This window comes from Myodes glareolus, chromosome 11, assembly GCF_982192425.1.
Source record: "Myodes glareolus chromosome 11, mMyoGla1.1, whole genome shotgun sequence".
In the NCBI taxonomy this organism is placed as follows: domain Eukaryota; kingdom Metazoa; phylum Chordata; class Mammalia; order Rodentia; family Cricetidae; genus Myodes; species Myodes glareolus.
In genome coordinates, this window is record NC_142036.1 from 18,296,292 (window position 1) to 18,319,176 (window position 22,885).

General features: G+C 48.6%; 1 protein-coding gene across 3 annotated transcripts in view; it reads right to left on the reverse strand.

Annotated features, from left to right (window-relative positions):
• Positions 1-4,365: 4,365 nt before the first annotated feature.
• Positions 4,366-22,885, reverse strand: part of Wdr25 (WD repeat domain 25) — a 127,078-nt gene continuing 108,558 nt past the window's right edge. For all 3 annotated transcript variants that reach the window (XM_048431275.3, XM_048431273.3, XM_048431274.3), the window contains 3 exons: positions 7,478-7,648; positions 6,204-6,344; positions 4,366-5,521 (listed from right to left, as the gene is read on the reverse strand). In XM_048431275.3, the coding sequence (XP_048287232.1) occupies positions 5,300-5,521; positions 6,204-6,344; positions 7,478-7,648 (534 nt within the window). In that variant the 3' untranslated portion in view covers positions 4,366-5,299. The remainder of the gene's footprint in view (positions 5,522-6,203; positions 6,345-7,477; positions 7,649-22,885) is intronic.

Consider the following 22,885-nt stretch of genomic DNA (forward strand, 5'->3'; position numbering starts at 1 on the left):
TTCAGCTTCATGGTTTTTTTTTTCTCTCCTTGGCGTCCACCAGTTAACCAGAAGCAGGGACCTGGTGTCCCTCACCTGTTCCCCACCTTGCAGCCAGCCCTCCCTGGCTCAGCATACAAGCTTGCCCTGTCAACTGGCCAGCTCAGGATTTCCGTGTCCCCTGGTGTTGTCCCCAGCACTCTCAGCTCCTTCCTGCTCCCCTAGATGGCCTCCTTCTGAGGCAGCCTCTCCAGGGTTGCCTTCACCTGCTGTGGCTCTCCTGGAGACAAGGTCCCCTCTTCTGTCCTGAAATGTCTTGACAGCCGCCCTGATGCTAGCGATCCCTGCTTCCCTCAGCTCCTGGCTTCTTGGGAAAACGTGGAGCTCCTATTTTGGTTATGTCTCGCTCTCTCTAGCTGGACACAGCCTTCTCTTTGACTTGGCTGTGGTTTCCCTAGGGTGTGACTGTGTGGGGTTCCTCCTTAGGACTCTCAGGGTTCATCAGTTCTAGAAAACCCTACATCATTCTTTAAAAAAATCTTCTGCCCATCCCCCATCTCCCTCTTTTTGGCAGAGCCTCCAACTCGGTCCTCTGGTGGCACTGTGTGTATCCCTCCTTTTGACTCACGCTGCAGGGGTCTGCACAGTTTACCTTGTAGCTCATGCACTCCTGTGTCCTCTCAACTGCCAGAGGCACCGAGTTCCCATTCCAGCTGCTAATCCCTGCCATGTCCAGGTACCGTTCAGTTGGTATGGAGGCTCTGTGCTCTCCTCCAGCTTCCTGTTCCCCAGAGTTCCTTTCAAGCTCACCCCTTATTTCTGTAAAGCCAGTGGCCATCCCAAAGTCAGGGTCTGGCACTTCTACTACATAGACTCTGTGGGTCTGTCTTTGCTTCCTGTCCATGTTGCCCTGTTTGTGTGCCTGGTTATCTGACACATATTCATTCAACCCTTGGAAATGCGTTGTGGGGTTTTCTACAAAGTCTAGGATGGTGGCTCCTTCCTGAAGAAGAGACGGGCTTTTTATCTGCTTCCTGTCGACACGTGGGCCTTTCCTGTTGACAACTATTTCATCCCACCCATCCCCTGCAGTTCCCAGATGCCTCCCTGGCAGGCTCAGCCCTGGAACTAGTAGTTCTAGATGCTCTGTGCCTATGCCATAGAGAACAGTTGCTCCCAACACTACTCATACACCCAGGCTGCCAGGTGAGTCCCAATAGGGGCCCCCTCATCCACAGGTCACCCTCTCTGGAGTCCACTCAGACCTGCCTAGTCTTCAGTGATGCCCATCTGTGTGCTCAACCCCTGCAAACTTTTCATGCCCACCCCTGTTCGAACCCCAAGGGCAGTCAGTACGTGACTATGCTCCCATTGGTTGGTTATCACCAGAGGGAGGTCTCACTTTCCCCTTCTGTAGCCTGAGGACACTGGTCCTTTCCAGGGGCCTTCTAGACAGTCGGCACACTCTGTATGGAGTCGAGCTGGGTTGGGAGAATATAGAGAACCATTTGGGGAGGCAGTAAAATGAGTCAAGGGTACAGGCTTCAGAGATGGGTGGTCCCAGCATGTCTTTGTGCCCCTGGAACAGAAGCTTCCTCAGTAGGACACCAGGGGGCATGGCCATGCTGCGGGGGGGGGGGGGCTGCATGCTAGTGACACTCAGATGACAGCCACAACCTGACTCGGTGGACAAGCCAGCAGCAGATACAGCCTGTGGAGGTCTCTCTAGACAGGGCCGCTTTCCTCCCTGGGCACCTCTGATCTCATGTTGCAGGTTACAGATGCAAAAGTGGGATGGGGTGAGTTGGGCCCAGGAGGGTAGGTGGAGGGAGAACCCACACTCCAGGTTCATCCTGCTCTGCGCTTTCCAAATTTAGCTTTCCTATTTTTAAATTGCAAATGGTGAACTCCCGACACCTCAGCTGGGATCAAAGTCAATCTTTCTGAGTGTTCTTTGGAAGAAGACATTTGAAGAAAGAAGGGGAAGCAGGGGACCCACCTGCCCTCCTGCCCAGAGGCACGGGGCACCAGCATCGACAGGGAAAAAGCAAACACTTGGAATGGCACCAGGAAATAACCACAATGGGACTCCTGGAGACCCTCACTGGTCCCCTGGACCTGAGTCAGAGCATGGAGGACTCAGATGCTGTCTGCCTGTCCTAGTGACACCAACAGGGGGACAGTCTACAGACTATAGAACTCTTTCCTCTCCCCTCTGTCCCAACAGGCCCACTGTGTACCTGAGAAAGCAGAGGGTCAGAGAAGCCAAATCCCACAGCATTAGGGGGCGGGCCCAGAGTCTGATCAGGGCACCATGATCAGAGTGCACTGGAGGGGGCTGGGCACTGAGGTAGACAAGGAAGCCCTCTAAAACCAACTGCTAGCCCTCCTGGAAAAGCCGGAGGACCAGAGCCAATCTGTGATGTCGCCAACACTGCAGTGGGGACAGTGACCGTAAGATAACCCTGGGGAAGAGAGAAACTTGGGGATGACAGCTGCCCAGGTGGAGAGCACTGAGAGAGAGGCTGGAGGAGGCTGGGGGAGGCTGGGGGAGACTGGGGAGAGGCAGGGGGAGGTTGGGAGAGCACTGGGAGAGGCTGGAGGCTGGGGGAGGCTGGGGAGAACACTGGGAAAGGCTGGAGGAGGCTGGGAGAGGCTGGGGAGAGCATTGGGAGAGGCTGGAGGGAGCACTCAGAGAGGCTGGAGGAGAGCACTGGGAGAGGCTGGGGAGCATTGGAAGAGGCTGGAGAGCACTGGGAGAGGCTGGGGGAGACTAGAGGAACACTAGGAGAGGCTGGGGGAGCACTGGGAGAGACTGGGGAAGGCTAGGGGAGCAGTAGGAGAGGCTGGGGGAGCACTGGGAGAGGCTGGGGAGCACTGCGAGAGGCTGGGAAGGCTGGGGAGAGCACTGGGAGAGGCTGGGCAGCACTGGGAGAGGCTGGGGAGCACTGGGAGAGGCTGAGGAGGCTGGGGAGAACACTGGGGGAGGCTGGGGAAGGTTGGGGGCAGCACTGGGCGAGGCCCCTGGAGGAGGCTGGAGGAGGCTGGGCCTACCACGTTTTAGTTCATTCAGGGAGACACTCATGAAGACACCCTCAGGGGCCCTGAGGTCTTGGTGGAGCACACCAGTCCTCTGGCTCATGCTGGGAGCTACTGAGCACAGCACCCCATCCGCCTGGGCAAGGAGTCCTAGTCCAGCAGGGCTCGAGACAGAAGCCAGCTGATCTAAAGCTCCCAAGAGTTCATCATGTGGGAAGGAAGGAAGCAGCCTCCTGCCAGTATCCTTCACCAGGATTAAATCTGGACCTTGCTAAGGCCCTGAAAACAAGAGGGACAGCAGCAGTGGGAGAGGGTCCCACCAGCCCTTGGCCTACCACTGCAGAGCCTTAGAATGGAACCTGGCCCTGGTATCCACTGAACAGACACAGACGCGAGTATCCTGAGCGCCCACTGCACACAGGCCCTATGCTGCTCTTTAGGAGGGGAAACTGAGACACTGAATGACCACACAGATCCCCTAAGGTCCCATAGTAATGAAGGAAACACAGGGCAGACTTCAAATCTGGGTCTGACTGGCCCTAAAGTTTGGTCCTGACAGGCTACGTAGCAGTTATTCATTGCATGCTTATATGCCAGGGACACAGCGGGACACAAAGCTCCGCCCAGAGAGCTTACTCCATACCTGATGTCAGTCACACAGGACAGCACAGGGTGGAACCCGGTGCTTGAGCAAGGCAATTTTGTTGTTTCCCTGCAGTTCCCTGAATAAGGAAGAGGGCATGCTTATGGGGGAAGGACAGTACCTAGGCCACGATGGTGGGTCCAATGGCCCTGAGGCACCCAAGCACAGAGGCAGTGGCCATCAGCTTGGGGAGAGGAAACCTGAACTGACCTATTGCGGCAGCAAGGACATAGGGGCTTTAAGATGAGCCCCAGCGCAGGGCTCTGACTTGCTTTACCCTGGTGGGAATGGCCCCTCAATGCCTTGGACACTGGAACAAATGTCCTTACACAGCATCCCTGAGCCAGGCTGGCCTTAGACTTGGGCTCACTATGCCCAACATTCTTCCAGCTCCCCAACACATCTGCAGGCAGCTCTCCTGACTTCTGGCCTCACAGGTGAGGAACTGGGGCACCGAGGGAAGGAGACAGGCCTTGCCTGGGACTAGACTGTAGAACGGAGTAAGGTGTGAAGCTGTAAGTACTCTGTCAAGTCCCAGGCCCTCTCCCGTCCTCCCTCACCACATCCTGTGAGTCCCAGGCCGTCAGGCAGTCTCTCAGTTACAATTCTAGTAGTGTTTGAGATTCATGGGCCTTCCCAGGAAGCTAGGCTTCCTGTCTAAGTCACTGTTCTATTGCTGTAAACAGAAACCATGACCAAGGCAATTCTTACAAAAGAAAGCATTTAATTGGGGCTTGCTGACAGTTTCAAAGATTTATTTAGTCCATTGTCAACAGGGCAGAAAGCATGGAAACATGCAAGCAGACATGGTTCTGGAACAGTAGCTGAGAGTTCTATATCCTGATCTGAAGGCAGAGAGAGAGAGAGAGAGAGGGAAGAGAAGGGGAAAAGACTGGTTCTAGCATGGACTTTTGAAATCTCAAAGTCCATCCCCAGCGACACCCATCCTCCAACAAGGCCACACCTCCTAATCCTTCTAATCCCTTCAAGCAGTTTCACTCCCTGGTGACTAAGTGTCAAATACATGAGCCCTTGGGAGTTTCTTACACAAACCACCACATTTCCTCACCCAGCCCAGTCAGTCCCTGAAGTGGCTTCTGGGACCCTGCATCTCCTCATCTCCCCTTCCAGGACAGACACACGGCTGTGGCCAGCACAGACCACCCACCTTGGCAGCAGGCAAGCAGCAGGGTAGAGGACCAGAGAGGTGACCAGAGAGGAGTAGATACACAGCTTTGGTGTCTAGTAAGTGCAGGTGAGTGGCAGGGCCCTGTGGAGCTCCTGCACAGAGTTCCTGAGCAGCTGGAAGACCCGGAGACCCACTGTTCTGAGGATAACACTCTCAGGACCAGCAGACAGTCCCATCTCCAGCTCCCTTACCTGCCGTAGGATGGCAACAGGAAGCAGCTATGTGTTTATTTCCAAATCACATTAAGAAAAACTACAGAGTACACACTGATTGGTTGGGCATCACCAGCCATTTGGCAAATGCCTTTACTAATGCAGCCCTTACATCCTGAGACACTTCTCACCCTCCTTTTACAGACAAGTCACTGAGGCCCAGTGTGGGGGCAGCCCCTGCACTTGCCTAACCTCCAGTCAACTTCAGAGACCCAGGGGCAGGGTCTCAGCTGCCAGTTAGTGCCAGATCTTGATGTCTCCTCCCCAGGAGCAGGTGCCAAGGACAGAAGGCAGCACGGGGTGGTAGGTGGTGCCAAGGCAGGCCTGAGCATGCCCTTGTAGCGTACACGCCCGGCTGGCAGTGCGGAAGCTGAACATCAGAACCCGGCCATCGGCGCTGCCTGTCACCAGCAGGTCACCACATGGGGAGCACTCGCAGCCCACAGCGTAGCCTTCCACCTGTGGAGAAAGACAGAGAAGGCAACCTGTGAGGTGGCAGCTATGATCCCACACTACACCTAGTGATCTTGAGGCCAAAGGCTGAGCTCCTGCTATAAGCCTACAGGTTGGTGAGGTGACCTGTATCCCAGGGTCACTAGTCCCAACAGTCATGTCAAGTCTGTGGCCCATGGGCTGCAGGTCTCCAGAACATGAATGCCCAACACAAATTACAAACTTACTTAAAACAGTATCTGCATTTTGTTTTATTGTAGCTCAATTGCACAGCATTCAAGTGTGAACTTCATAGATGACATCTAACAATATCCTGGTAATGGAACCCAGATACAGCAGCTTCTACAGAGCTGGGGTTTGACACCAAGTACTAAGTGAATTCCCAGCCTCTTCCAGGCCAGCAAAGTGGGCCTCAGGCAGGAAAGGGGCACACAGAAAAACGGCTCCCAAGTCTGTCCTACCCTGTTCCTGTCCCCACCCCACCATATGTGAACTGACATGCTCTCCTGCCTGTGGCTGGGCATGTGGCCTGGACCCTGAGTGGACCCTCATTCACACAGCCAGAAGTCATTCACTTCAGCAGCAGAGTGCCCAGAGGGTCTACATGCCCTGGAGTCCTGGTGATACCTGGCTGGAAGTCTTGGGGCCAATGGTCAGCATTTGACCTAGGTAACAAAGATGGGGGTACCTTGTGCCCTTCATAGCGCCGCCGTCTGCTCATCCGATAGGGCCACACAGAGGAGAAGAGAGCCAGGTAGTTGCCATTGGTTTGTGCCAGGAAGACCGGTTCCCTCGGATGCAAGGCGAGGCTGGGGCAGGTGTACCTCTCCTGAGAAGACAGGACCACAGAGGGATGAAGGCTACCACCGTGGGGTTTCTGCCTCCCACAGATCGCCACCTACCTAGCCTGCACTCTGCTCTTGGGGTTTTGTCCCTTTCTCCTGGGCCTTGACTTAGGCGTCTGTGTAGGTTGCTGTTGTTATGTCAAGTTATATACACTCAGAGCTTGAAAACAAGGCAACTGCCCTATCCTGCTGCTCTGTGGAGCTAAAGCGAAGCTCACTATGTTAACACACTGCCCCTTCTGCAAGATGCTGAAGAAGGTCTCACTTTGTAGCCCTGGCTGTCCTGGAACTTAATGTCTAGACCAGGCTGGTCCCAAACTCAAGAAGATTGGCCTGCTTCTGCCTCCTGAGTGCTGAGATTAAAGGTATGCACTCAAGAGATCGGGAATAGTTTACCGTCACCAAAAGACGGTAATGTGAGCACAGGTGGTGATGGTGGTGACCACCACAATGGTGATGGCGAGATGGCAGTGATGGTGGATGTGGTGACAGTGGTGGAGATGGTGATGGTGGTCAGTGATGGTGGTGGAGATGGTGGTGGTGGTGGTGGTCAGGGATGGTGGTGGAGATGGTGGTGGTGATGGTGGTGATCGGGGATGGTGGTGGTGGTAGTAGTGATGGTTGTGGAGGTAATGATTATAGTGACAGTAATGGTGGTGGCGGCAGAGAAGGTGATGCTGATCATGACAATGTGGGGATGGCAGTGACCACAGACATGATAATGATGGTGACGGTAATATTGGTGATAAAGGTGGTGGTGGCAGGGTGATCACAGCAATGATGATATTGGCAGTAATGATGGTGTTGGGTTGGTCACAACTGTTATGGAGGAGTCTCTGTGCCCGACACTGTGCTAGATCTTTATAAGCATTTTCTTCCTGTAGTTCTTGGTACTCTATGAGGTGAGTATTAGGGTGGCTGAACCAGAAAGGGCAGTCTACAGAGGCTATCACTGTGTGCAGACCTGGGCCTGACCTATGCCTACCTCTGTCCTAGATATTTCAAATAGCTGATCTCCTCCTCCCCCAGACAGAGAGGGGCCCCCGACCCCAGCCCAGGGCTACAGGAATATCCCCCACTGTTGACACCAAGAACAATTCTACACAGGGCTTCTCACATGGAAAATTTGGTTCGATATTTTGGCAGCAGTCCGGAAATCCCAGGCAATAATGGTTCGGTCAGCTGAGTCTCGAGTGGATGCATCAGTGCTGCTCAGGAACTCAGACCCTTCTTGGAGGAAGAGGATGTCCAGGGTCTGCTGGATGGTTGCCTTATAGCCTCTCACCACCTACAAGAACGAGCACTGGTCACCATGGTGGGCCTGGGAGCATGCCCACACAGGGAGAGTCAAACAGAGTTACCAAGTACCGGGCATGGGCAGGATCAATAAAAATATACTAGGCCATGCACACATGTGGTTTCATGTGCTTTCCAACTTGGAAACACAGGGTTTTCCAACTTCACCAGGACAATGCCTATTGCTCTTTGGAGCGACTGGACTCCCAGATGCAAGGCGACTGCTGGTTATGCCCACCCCGCCTCTATCAGTACATGGGTGGGTCCAGTGAGATGCAGCGGTTTCCTGGGATGGCAGGGTCCCTCAGCAGCAGCTGTATACAATAAGGGCACATTAGGTACAGGGTTCCCACCTTGCCCTAGGTGCAGAAGGGAAGAGTGACATCCAGTGATAATGGTGTTATATTTCTGAAAGGGCCTGAAGGTGTCATACAGCTCACAGACAGCTACAAAGCCTAGACTACTTACTGTCCCTGGGTAAGTAAGGATGACACAGGGAGCAAGCATTCTTGGAGACAGAAAATTACATCAGAATCTCAAGTCTCGGAATGTATTTTACTGTTTGTTTGTTTGTTTGTTTTCTGAAACTTGCTCTGTAGACCAGGCTGGCCTCAAACTCAGAGATCTGCCTGTCTCTGCCTCCCAAGTGTTGGGATTAAAGGTGCACGCCACCACTTCCAGGCAGAATTTATTTTACTTTTATAGACATGCTTTATGTTCTGGGACCCAGTACAAAGACTCAAACAAAGCATCTATGTTGAATGGGCTCTCAGGTGGCATGGTGCCAACTACAATACTGAGAAGACCACCCACTGCTGTCTGAACTGGACGCACAGACAGGACTCCAGCTGCCCCTAGGACTGGCCATGGAGTCATTAGCTCCCTGGGCACTGCCGTGTGGCTACACCAGAATCACAGTTCTCAGGCCATCTGCTCCTCTGGCTACCAAATGAGCAGCAGTCACACAAGCAGGTGAGGCCAAGCTTCTCCCATTCCAGCCGCTCCCCTGGGGCCCACGACTGGGTAACCCGCTGGCCAGTTCCTGCTTCTGTAAGTTCCTAGGGACAGACATGGGCAACAAACAACTTGGCCTCTTTACAAGCAGAGTTTTACTAAGAGAGAGGCCAGCCCTGCAGACCCATGAAGGTTAAGATGTGCTTGTAGCAGCTTCTCGGACAACAGGAGCTGACTGCTGTCTTGCATGCCATCCCCCATCCCCAGGATTCAAAGACACAGCTTCATAGGGTAGCAGGGAAGAAGTCCAGGCAGTCAGGGTTCACACTGCTGCTGAGATACACCACAGACAGGTCAGAAGCTGAGACAGCACCTAGGACCCGGGAGAGTACAGAACATATCAGCCCCCAGTACCTGCTCAGACAAGTTCACACAACATCCAGTGCTCACGGGCAGAGCTGGCCACTGCAGCTGTTGCGGTTTGCTGGTGGGCAGAGGGGTCTGGAGCAGAGAGAGGGCTCACCTTGGCTCTGGGAGCCTCTTCCCTGGCACTGCTTAGGTCCTAAGCCCTAGAGGGTCTCAACGTTCCTAACGCTGCGGCCCTTTAATACAGCTCCTCATGCTGTGGTGGTCTCTGATCATAAAATTATTTTTGTTGCTACTTCATAACTGTAATGTTGCGACTGTTATGAATTGTAATGTAAACATCTGTGTTTTCCCATGGTCTCAGGTGACCCCTGTGAAAGAGTCGTTTAACCCCCAAAGGGGTTGAAATGCACAGGTTGAAAACCGCTGCCCTAAGTAGTTCAATCCCACCACCCTAAAGCCCTTCTCATGTGTCACTTGGCAACTCCATGGGTATGTTAGATCACATACATCCGCTCCCCCTTCTGCCTCTCCCCATCAGCTGCAGGCCAGGCTGCCAGGCAGTCAACAGACACCTAGGATGGAGATTAAATGCACAGTGAGAAACAGGTCTAGCCTAACGTTGATCTCTGGATATACCTCTGGAAGTGGCCCACACACTTATCCCTGGCAAATACATGTCAGAGCCCTCCAGTTCATAGAGAACAGCGGTAAGGAGGCACCATGTGTGCCTTGGGATACACGTGGCCTTAACATCATGCACCCTGCAGTCTCCTTGGGTTAGCTGAGTCAGGACAACATCCCAGGAGTGCCTTCTCTCAGGAAGACATACCCGGGGCCACCAGCCACCCGTGACTGAAATATTCGCACCTGTACCTCCCAAGAAAACTTTACCAGAACAAAAGGCCTACCTACGTCTTCTCAGAATGGCCAGACATAGCCCAGTTCATTGGCGCATCATAAGAGCAATGGATGGGAAACACACTGTGGTATGGACGAACCCTGCCAATGAAGCACAGCTGTGGGCAGGAGGCTGGCCTTCAATGTGCTCATCACCGAACATGACAGACTCTCCTTCCCACTGTGACATGTCCCGTAGAGCAGATGCATCATTTGTGCAACTGGCTGGGGAGTTTTACGGCAACCTTGATTATTGCCCTGGCAGCTGGCACACCCTAGCCCAGGCATGGAGCCAAGGAGGAGAAGCTCCCCCAGCAACCACAGGCCCATTGACAAAGGCTGGCCTTGGGGAAAGTAGACGACAGCTCATGCCATAACTGCACGCCCTGTGGCCAATCAGCCTGGACTACACTGAACTGTCAATGCCGACAAAGGCACAGTCTGCCTCTTTGGGGCCCTGGCTCTCTCAAACTGTGTGAGCTGCTACAGCAAGGGTCTGGCCCTGGCCCAGGTCTCTTCTCCCAGATTGTTTTATTTCCCTGATAACAGGCATATGGGCTTCTTCAAGTGCAATGTGATAGTCTATACATGCCAGCTCTGGAGCATGTGTGCACTTGACTCCAAGATTTAAGGTAACATGGGTAAAAGGAGACAGTCACATGACCAGAGTGTCTGCAGACTTTAAAGAAGCAACTACAATTTTACACTGAGAAAAGAAAGGGAACTATATAAATATGAGAAGACAACATGGCTAGATTCCATCTATAAACCAGCCCTCGGGGAACTTCCCAGCTACAGCTCTGGAGCTGGAGAGCTGAGAGGAAAGCCAGCGATACTGACCAAGTGGAAGAGTAACTCACACACCTCACCCCCAGGTGGAAAGAGGCAGATAAATAAAGGAGGAGTAAAGGAGAGCCAAGCGGGAGAGGCTTTCTAACTCGTGTGAGATGCGAAGGTCACCATCTGCAGCATCAGAAGCGCCTGCGACAAGACGAGAAAGCCTGAGTTCCACAGGCGATGGTGAGAGGATGCATCTCATCAACAGGGAAATGGCTTTGACCTTGCTCATAACAAGAACAATTTAAGCAAACTTAAATGTCAGCCCTTGCTTATTAAATGAGCCAACTCCCAGAGTTTGACAGTACTTTTGTTGGGTGGTGTCAAGGTGCCGGACAGCTGTACGCTGTTCGCAATAATGCACAAACTCGGCGAGGAGGAGCCGAGCAACACTACAGATGGGCTGGTATTCTGCAGCCCACAGCCCACAGCCCACAGCCCACAGCCCAGCCCGCTCACCCACCACCCACCGTCTAAGGGCTGGTCATAGAGCTGCACCGGCAAAGTGCCAAGATGTCAGCACTATGTCAAAGGCCATGAAGAACCAGAACGAGCCCAGCACACACCACAAGAAGCACAGTGAGGACCTGGGCACTGCCGCACCCATCACAATAGCAGGGAGCCTGCCTTGCTAAAGCCATCTCTAGGGCTCCATGTTCAGAGCAAAGGTGGAGAGAATGTGGCAGAGAATGATAGGCAGATATGTGCGCTAGAGTTAGGATCATTAGGAACAGCCAGGTATGGTGGAGCAGATCTGCAGTGTCAGCACTTCAGAGGACCAGACAAGAGGATCTGAAGCTCAAAGTCACCCTTGATATGCATTACCTGTAGAGAAAGGGAGGGACGGCATGCGGAGACGGGGTTACCAGTAGAATTTGATGGCTTCTCTAGGGGCTGGAGGAACGGCTCCGTGAGAACTGAAACAGCAGGAAGAGCACTACTGCTCTTGCTGAGGACCTGGGTGCCGTTCTCAGCACCCACAACGGCTCACAGCCTTCTGGAACTCCAGCTCCAGGGGAGCCTGGCCTCCCTGGGCACCTGCACACATGTGGTATACATACATAGATACATACAGATACATATAGATACATGTATACACATACACAAATTTAAAAAATTAAAAACCTTTTTTAAAAAGATCTTATTTTGCAGATTTTACCCACAAATAAGGATCACTGATTTTTTTTTTGTTGTTGTTATTTGAAGGGCCAGATAATAAATAGTTTAGGTTTTATTAACCATGTATAGTCACTGTTGCAGACCGTGTGTGTGTGTGTGTGTGTGTGTGTGTGTGTGTGTGTACATGTGTGTGTACATGTGTATGCGTGCATATTAGAGTTGACTACAGGCATAAAACCCAATTTTAGCCCAGGGGCCATATAAAAACTGGTCACAGGCCAGATGGGGCCTGTATGCTCTGGTTGCCAACCTTTTCTCTAGATTCATGGACATATTTTATTAAATTAAATTATACTACAAAATTAACTTAAAAAGCAATTTTTAAAATGTGAAGGCATAATTAAGCAAATCACATTAACCAAGTATTGATTTGGTAGGTTAGCCACACAAACAGGATTGCTTTTAAAAGGGTTTAAAGCACGACCATTTAATGCAGCTCCTTAGCTGAATACACATTATTAATGGGAAATCAGCAATTTGATGGCAGGTCCTAAATGGATGCACATTGTGAACCAAAAAGAAAAAGAAAACGAAAACAAAACAAAACAAACAAACAAAAAAAAAACCCTACAAGAAGGTGAGAGCATTTCCCAGCAACCATGGCTAATACCTAAAAGAAAAGTGTTGAGGTGAATCGAAGTAAAAAATTTCCCATAGAAAAAGTTTAAAATAAACATGGAAAGAAAAAGCCTGTAAGCTTACAGTTGCACTGGAAGTCAGTAGAAATTATATATTTTGTCTTAACAACAAAAATACTGCTGGGCGTGAAGGCAGAAGGATCTCTGAGTTCAAGACCAGTCTGACATGCAGAGCTAAGCCCAGGATAGCTACAGCTACCCAAGAAACCCTGTCCAAAAATCCAACCAAAACAAACAAACAATACTGCCCCATCTGTTCACAGAGAGGGCAGAGAAGTGAACACTGCCAGAGAGCAGACTGTGGCCCCTAAGCCCAGCAAGGCTGGCCAGGGCAGCCTGGGTGACCGGCCAGGACTTTAAGAACTGCTGTAACTCTGTAGCACACCTTTGGTGGAGAAGGACCAAGGTGAATATGTCAGACAGCACTGACGGCAGAGTCGGCACTGCAGAGGAAATCGACACAGAGCATGGTGGGTGGAAACATCTCAGTGTGTGCCGTGAAAAGACATCACTGGATCTTAAAGGAATAAAACAATGTTAACACAAGAAGGAGCAAACCGAGCCCACAAGGGTCCCTTCTCCTTACCTACCATCTACACATTGCAATACAAGCTCTGGATTAAACTCAAAAGGCAACTACCTGAAGAAAAGCAAGCAGCAGCAGGTGGGCCAGAAAGTCCAATGAACAGGTACAGAAAGATGAGCGTGGAAAGCAAAGACTAAGTTATAAACCATAGAGTGGGCACTACTGGCAAAAGTCTGGTCAAATTACTATTCCAAAGTAAAAACGAACTGAGCCTTAACTGTCTTGTCAATGGACTTCCTGAAGGGGAAGGGGAAGGAGGGCACTACAGGCGAACCATGGGAACACTCGCTCAAGTACAGCCCCTGGCATGAGAGAAAATGCTCATATAATCCAAAGAAGACAGGAGAGGCAGAATAGAGATAAACAAGACAAATGGAAAACAGTAAACGTAGGGCCAATTAAACCACATCAATAAGCACTTTGCATGTAAACTATTTAAATCACCAACTAAAAACCATCAAACTGTATTTAATTGTTTTTGAAGACCCAGCAAAGCAAGATGTAGTGCCACCCACCTGCAGGCCAACCTGCTTAGGAGATCGAAGAAGGAGGGTTGTTTGGATCTAGGAGTCTAAGGCCAGACCCTGTTTCAAAAGTAAATAAATAAAAATTAAAAAAGACTCAATGGGATCATCACCAGAAAGCCACTTTAAATAAAATGAAACAGATAGACTGTAAGTGAATGGTTGAAAACCACACCATATTACAGCTAATCAAATGAAAGCCAGAGTGGTTGCGTTAATGTGGGGAAAAGCCACTGTGAATAAAAAGGACATTTGCAGAAATGGAGGCATCAGCTCATCTAGCAAATACACACCTACAGAGCAATTCAGTGCACAGAGCAAAGACGGCAGGGAAGCCAGGCAGGGAGGAGTCCAGTTATACCTGGGGAAAACTGACAGGTAAGACAAACCGTGACCAGGTCATTCTCCATGTGTGGAGACGACACAGATCCATGACATAAACTACAAGACGGGAACAGGCCAAGTGCGCTAAAGGTTTCCTACAGGATGCAGCTATGCACGCACCCACTGACCTGAGGGTGAAAAGCTCACAGTGCACAAGGCATCAGGTAGTTTTCTGCTAGCGCTCGAACCTCAGTGTCCCCGAAGGCTCATGTCTTAAGTTCTTATCTCCCTGCCAGTGGTGCTATTTAGGGAGTCTATGGGACCTTGGAGTGGGTCACCAGGGGGAAGGCCTTTGAGGTTCAAGTCAGGCCCTGAAATTCAGAAACTGAGCCAAAATCAACCTGCTCACCCTAGAACTGTTTCTCATCATGGGCTTTGATCATGGAGACACAAAACTAACAAGGACCACAAGCGATGAGGCGAAGGGAGCTAGCTGCATGGACAACTAGACAAACCTGAGAGAACATGGCATATTAGTAAAACGTACATGTTTCATTGGCAAATTTTTAAAAATAGCTATCTCTGCCAAAAAACCAATAACAATGTGTCATAGCGTGACGAAGCTGAAAGTCTATAAATGGTAAGAGTCTTACAGAAAAGAAACAACATAACTGAGGAGGCCAGCCATTAAGAACTCTACAACCCAATGTTGGTAACACAGTTCACTAGGTAATGGTGCCTGCTACCAAGCTTGAAGAATTGAACTCAAGTGCTGGGCTATATATAGTGGGAGGAGAGAACTGACTTCCAAAAGCTGTCCTTTGACCTCCACTGTGGTACACATTTGTACACACATAGCAAATAAAGATAAATGCAAAAAACTTTAAATCCAAACACAGATTTAGGAGACCCTGAATTCCATGTTCCCATGGGAAGCAGTTTCACGAAGTTTTTGTTGAAACAGAACAAAGCAGAGAATCCTAGATAGAGGCGTTGGGCTGTCTGATGACTCGCAGGCTTTCAGTCGGCAGAAACGAGAGTTTTGTTAGTACATTCCAAAAGGTTTCTGTTAGTCACAGGACATTAGGTCTGACACAGAAGTAGGCAAGGGATGGCTATGTGGGAGAATAAAGATCACTCGAGATAAATTGTAATTAGGCTGTGGACCCACAACATTCCAACCTCCCCACCCACCATCACTGAGGAAGCTCTGGTGTGCTAATGGCCTTGCAGAAGCTTCAGTTGGAGCTTCTTTATTGGGAGCTTTTGTTCATAGCAGAAAATAAAAATCCTGGCCCTTAGGCAACTGGTACAGAACTTCAAATAGAAGCAGTGAACTTGAAACCGAGAGAACTGAGAAGGATCGGATCTGAATCTTAGTCACAAGCGTCAGCCAGCTTGCTGGGGTTCAGTGGGATAACCGTGGGATGAGAATGTCATCTCTCACAGTTCTACACTCTGGAAAGCTTAAGATCAAGGGACCAGTGGATCCAGTGTCTCGTGAGGTTCTGTGCCTTCCTGCTGTATCTCACTGGGCAGAGGAGACCTGATATTCCCCTCCGGCCCTTTGATAAGGATGTCGATGCACTTGAGAGAACAGAGTTTCACGACCCCCAAAGCACTCGTCTCCTAACATGCAGCCTCCCAGAGCATGCATAGCTTGTTTAAAAGTTTTACGTTGCTTTTAAATTTATTAATATGACTTATATTACGTGTGTTGGCACATGTGCCACCACCCACATATGGGGGTCATAGGACAACTTTGTGGGGTTAGTTTTCTCCTTCCACGTTCACGTAGGTCCCAAGGACCAAACTCAGGTTGGTAGACTTGTGTGGCAAGCACCATTCCCCCGAACCATCCCACTAACGCTGGACCAATCTCTATATACATCACTCTCGTCTGAATGTGAGAAGTTCCCCACGGGCTGCATGTGGACACTTGGTCCTCAGCTGGTGGAGCTATTTGGGAAGGTTGTGGACCTTCACGAAGTGGAGCCTTGCTGGAGGAAGTGAGTCACTGGGAGATGTGCCTTGAGAGACCACAGCCTGTTCTACTTCCTGTCTGCTCTCTGTTTTCTGACCACAGATGCATCCCATGGCCCACCATGTGTTCCCTGCTATGAGGGATTACCCAACTTGAACTCCAGGGCAGACCAAAGCCTCCCTCCCTTAAACAGTGTCTTCTCAAGTCACAGCAACAAGAAAAGCGAGCATTACAATCACTTAAGGGTTCATGTTCTAGCACATGAATGTTGGGAAACTATAAAACATTCAAATCACAGCACAGCTGTTCCCATCCAAAAGATAGAGAAACAGAAATGATTTAGAAGACCTGCACAATACTGCCAACCAAGCTGATATAATTGATACTTGATATCCACCATGCCCAATCACAGCAGAATATACAGCATACAGGCAGAATGAAACAGACCGTGCTAGAACATCAGATAAGCCTCCATTTAAAAGGACTAATATATACAATGTACATCCTGTACCCACAGTGGAGTTAAGTTAGAAATGAATAACAAAGGCATTTGGAAAACTCTCATGTGTTTGGAATCTAAATATGAACTTTTAAATAATCCACAGGTCAAGAATAAATCAAAAAGGAAATGAGAAAGTGTTTCAAACAATGAAAATAAAAACACAATGCATCAACATTGTTCAGCCGAGATGTGATGCCCACAGGGAAATTGACAGTGCTGATCGAGTAAAAGAATAAAAGTCTCAAGCAATGACCTCAACTCCCACTGAAAGGAACTAGAAACAGAAGAGAAAATGAAATTCCACAGTAGGTGGAAGCAAGGGGTAAACAGGATAGGAAAGAAATTCCTGTTTCTTCAAAAGGCAAAACAAATATATATATAAAACAAGTGAAAACAAAAGGTGCTGCTTTGAGAGACAATATTTGCAAATCTTTAACTGGTCTGATGGGGTGGGAATGACTTACCAGCACCAGGGATGTGGGCGATAGGGAGACACCACTGGGGATTATTCAAATATAAAATGTCATCAAGACAAACATTATAACCAAACTGTAACTTTGATGAAATGGGTAGCTATCTTGGAAGAGAAAAGACACCAAGAGTAACTCAAAGAGAAATATAGAACTGGATCAAGCACAGGTTTATTAAATATATTTTACTTAAAGTTTCAAACCTTTCTGAGAAATTTTTGTGCAAAACTGCTTTACTGGTTAATTCCAGAAAATATTTATGGATGAAATAATAAATAAATTTTAACAACTTCTTCAGAGAGCTGATGAGACTCTCCAGAGCTCACCATGACATCAAACCCACACACAACTTCCTAGAACACTGAGATCCATATACGCATGATGGATGCAGAAATCCTGAGATCCACACCCTCACGATGGATACAGGAACCCTGAGATACACACCCTCACGATGGATGCAGGAACCCTGAGATACACACCCTCACGATGGATGCAGGAACCCTGAGATACACACCCTCACGATGGATGCAGGAGTCCTAACAGCCACACCCTCACGATAGATGCAGGAATCAAACCCACACACAATTTCCTGGAACTCAGATCCATACACGCATGATGGATGCAGAAATCCTGAGATCCACACATGCATGATGGATACAGGAATCCTGAGATTCACACCCTCACGATGGATGCACAAGTCATACAGGGAAGACATGATGATGTGAGGCTCATACCATGAACACAAGCATGTTCTAATGTTCGAAAATCAACTCACCTTGATCGAACAAAAACAAGAGAACCTCATAGAAACTTGCATCAAAGCAAAAAAGCATGTGATAAAATCCAACAACTCCTAACTGAAAAATCTTAGAAAATTAGGAAAAAAAAAAAAGAAGTCCTAAAACTGAACTGCTCCTCACCAGACAGCCACAGTCGACCTGATCCATAAGTGGGAGAATACTCCTCTAGGACCAGGAGCCATGCAAGGCTGGCCACATCCAGACAATGCTACTATGCATGTCTGAGGCAGGACCCACAGCAAGAAATAATAAACAGGTAAAAATAGGTAATTAATAGATATGAATGGCATCTAAGATGGAAAAGAACAATTAAAGATGACTTTGCTTACAAGTGACATGATTACCTATTTTTAAAAACCTGCTAGCATCTACAAAGAACACACCAGAACTAAGGAGTGGAACAGAACTGCAGGATTCAAGGTGACTATTCAAATGCTTATTGTTTCTCTAACAATAAATAATCATAGATTGAAATTTTAAAAACTAGTTACAAAGCTAGTTCATGGCTCTGAATTACAACTTTGGCATCAAATGCGTAAATACTCAGGAATAAGCCTGACCAGGAACTGGGAGAAGCACAGATGCTCCTGACAGGTCTCCAAGACTGTGCTGCTGAATCAGAAACCTCGCCCTCATTCAGAGCTCAGTTCTCTCCCACCTGCAGACACGATACCAAAGCTCAAGTCGACTTGTCTCATCTTGTTAGAATTTGGCAAAGTGATTGTAAAATCAAAATGTAGATGCGATAAACTCTGAGCAGTTAAAACAACTGAGAAAGAACAAAGCGTGTGCCAGACAGATCCAAGATTCCTTATAAGGGTACAAAACCAATTCAAGACTTAGAGAGATGAGGAACTCAGAGCAGGAAGACAGACCCACACAGGTTCAACTGCTAACACCACACAGGGTAGAAAGGCACAACATACAGCAATATGGAACACCCATAGCTGGACACATGAAACTCCATCCAACCTTGGCCATATGCAATATTAATTCTAAATCGATTCAACTGTAATATAAGGCCCCAAACTATAGAACTTCTAGAAGTGAACACAGGACTGCAAAACTTTCTGAAAGTGATGGAAATATTACTTTGATATGGTGTGGTTTTGTAGAGATACATATTAGATATATACATATTCTACACATCTATAATATAAGTAGCTGAGTAAGGTGGTGCACGCCTCTACTCCCAGCATTAGGGAGGCAGAGGCAGGAGAACTGCTGTTAAGTTCAAAGCGAGGCTAAACTACAGGGAGAGTTCCAGGTCAGCCAGGGCTAGAGGGCAAGGCCCTTTTTTACACACATAAAAATATGTATGTAGTCAGGCGATGGCGGTGCATGCCTTTAGTCCCAGCACTCGGGAGACAGAGGCAGGTGAATCTCTGTGAGTTTGAAGCAAGCCTGGTCTACAGAATGAGTTCCAGGACAGCCAGGACTGTTACACAGAGAAACCCCTGGCTCAAAAAATAAAATAAAAACCATGTATGTATGTCTATGTATGTCAGAGTTCATGGAACGTCCTTCATACTTCAAGCACATGATGTTTACAATATGTCAACCAAGCCTCTACTACAGCATAAAGAGGGGAGCTAAGGACAGAGGGGAGCTAAGGACATGAGAAGAGCCATAGCAACCAAAGACGTTTATCATGACTGAGAGAACTCGCCAGCATCAAACTCGAGGATGAGAAATGCCAAAGGAAGGTCCCATGACAGAAGTGACACTTTCAGAAGCAGGAGCTGCTTCAGCACTGGAGGATGAGGGCACATGTGAGGATGCAGAGTCGATGATTTTAAATGACATCCAAACTTCCTTGTGAGGCAAAGAACCCAAAGATAATCAAGGGAGAAACAGAATACCCAAAGAGCCCTTTAGTACACCAATTCTACATTATTATGTATGACATTACATTGTTATATATATTATGTGTTACATTATTACACATAATATTATTATTATGTGTGGTATTATTATACATCATTATGTGGGCTATTATACTATTATATATTGTTATGTGTGGTATTATGTTATTATATGTTGTTATATGTGGTATTATAACTATTGTATTTTGTTATTTATGGAATTATATTATTATTATCATATCATCATCACCTTTCAACTAGAAAACTCAGCTCCAGACAGCCTCACTGGTGTACTCTGTCAAAGATTAAGGAAGAACTAGAGTCAATGCCACATGAATAGTTAGAAAATAGGAGAGGAGCCTCAGTTTACTTTTCTGCATCCAATATTAATCTCACACGAAAACTAGACAAGAAATAAAATAGAGATCATAGCTCTTGGCAAGGTTCCACATGTCTCTTCTTTCCTCTGAGGACTTTCCCTCCTGCCTGAAGGAGGCACCTCATACCTTCTCTTCCACACGTGGAACAGCTGACATCACTGTTATTGGGTTTGGGGGTCATTATTAAGTAAATAACGGTTACGTGAACTCAACCATGGAGGACATCACAAATGACTGTCTGAAAACTAAGGCAGCAGCAAGGTGACTGGCAGGCAAGTGGCAAATACAGTGTGGATACTGTGGGCAGTGTGGGACGGCATGAGCGGTCAACACCTTCAAACTCAAAGACTGTGGATTTTGGAGATTTCCATAGGATAGTCTGGGGGCTGAGCACTGGTAAATGAAACCTGGAAGGAAAGCCCTGGCTGAGGAGACCCTTGCATCATATGTGGATGGACGACAAGAACAGGAGTGGTGCAGAACACGGCTCCCCGACGTGACCTGTGTGCATGGGCCAGGGTCAGAAGCTGCAGGACACAGTGGCTCATGAGACAGACGGAAACCACAGGCATATGTGAGTGAGACCTCAGGGACAAAATCAGGAAACTAAAGGACAAGCAACCACTTTACTACCCAATAAATACGTTACAGGAAAACCTGCAGAGTAAACAAGACTGCAGAGACTTATCAACCAAATGTTTAGGCCCTGATCTGAACGGGGCAACTATTTAAGGCAAATTATGGGGCTTTAGGGAAATCTGAACACAGACTGGATATTTGATGGTATTAAGGAATTACTGCTAAAGTCTTAGAAGGGATAATGGTATTATAATAATTTTTGAAGTCCTTATCTTTAAAAAAAAAAGTATTAACAAATGAAATGAATGTCTGGGACTTGCTTCTAACTAATTAGGTGGAGGGGAAGTGGAGTGGAGTGGAGGCTGCTGGGGAAAGGATGGGATTAGGAGAGGACGAGGCTGGTCATCAGCTCATAACCACTGGGAGGAGTGGTGCCTGTGCAGGGTCATTAAGTAACTCCTCTACTTTGGTGGATATTTAAATTTTTCAGTAATGAAAAGTTTCCTTAAAGTGCTCTGCAGGGAGGAATTAGCTCCGCAAATGTTCATTCTTCCTCTCATCATCTGGGCCTGAATAATAGGCAGGGTGGGGACAGCTGAAATCAGGCAGTAGGTGGAGAAAAGACACAATGACTGTCGCAGGTTACAGCTGCGGTAACACGCACCTGTCCCACAGGACCCCGTCTTCAGAGGTTGGGTGTGCCCAGTGTTGCGTAAGCAAACCTGGAGCGCGGCTGTTCTCCTACCTAGGTGCCGGCCGTTTCTATAGAAACCACCAGAGAGATGCTATTCCAGAGAGCACCGCGCATCTCCACTGGCCTCACTGCTCTGTGCACACTTGCCCATCAGCATCTGAGAGCCGGCCTATCAAAGAGCCCTCGCCGCTCACTTTTAAAATAGGTACAGCTCATTATAAAGCACCTGCTCTCAAATGTTTCCAAGGAAACAGAGGCCCCAAGACACCCCTCTCTAAATTCATTAGCATTTAACACTCCCTAATGAGGCTTAAAGATGGCGTACTTTAATAACCATATGCTGGGAGGGCACCTTCCCCTTCACACCTAGGTGTGACTGATGAGCTGCCTGGCTCCCTGGGGACAAGTTGAGAGTAGTCTAGGATATCTGAGGAGGTCCCCATATCCAAAGACTCCTTTTGGAGAGTTTGACTCTGGGACACAATCCACAAAAAGCTGGGGTGGAGATCCTGCCCTGACCAGCTCAAAATACCACCTGACTTTCTTTCTTAACCTTTCCTCTGAATGAGCTTGTATACACACACGCATGCACATACTCATGCACACATGGAAGCGATGTGGTCTCTAACTAAAGGATGCATTCTCTTACATATGCTATCCTTACCCAACACTACTGTTGGGCCTAAAATACCCTAATGTGACATGTTACCTGGAAAACTCCTATGCACACTTTAAAACCTCTAAATGAGCCTATATGAACTCACTAGCTCATTCCTTTGAGATCTGTCAACTCCACTGTATGGCCACCACAGACCAAACAATGGAACTAGTTTCCTCTTCTATGGTGACTTCAGGGCCTGGTGGAGATGAACCCCCATCCTCTTCCATTTCGTGGCTTCCTGGCCTTTCCTTGTTTGGTTGCAGAGTCCCATAATGAGGACTCTAAACTGACAGGGCTCTGGCAGAAGAGCGGTCAGCAGTGGCGTGCAGCCTGCATGAGTCCCCACAGCTCTGAGGCAGGAGCTGACTACGGCAATGTGAAGGTCTCAGCTGAGTCTTCTGATTCCCACGGACCACACCATGGGGCTAAGCTTCTTCCTGACAGTGGGGGAAGGGAGAATGAGGGACTGAGAAAGTCAGGTGATAAAGAATTTCAGTCCACTAACCCAGGGGACATGATGACACTGGCTTCCAGTACTGTTCGCTCAGTGTGAGAGGGGGAACAAAGGCCTGAACACTGGTCTTCCTGGGGTGAGCTGCCCTGGGGGCAGGTCCTGAGGCCCTGGACTTGGAAGGAGCATGGAGCAGATGTAAAGAGAAGTCTGGCCCTACGAGGGCCTTGGCCACCCCTGTGGGCCATCCACCTTTCCTAGTGTGAGGGTGCTGGTGGCCAAACCTCCATGTGGAGTCACAGTTCTTGGGTCAACCAGGAGCTATACCCTCCATGGTTGACCCACATCTCCTGGGCTACCCTGGGCTACACCCTCCATGGCTGACACAGAAGACTCCACCTCAGCTTCTCCAGGCAGTCTGAGTGCCCACACTTACTTGGCAATGATTAATTTACTTTTGCCTTTTAAAAATTAATCAAAGATGCAGAGGAACGTTTGCTGGAGCCTGTGATCCCCTGCACTGGCCATACCATTG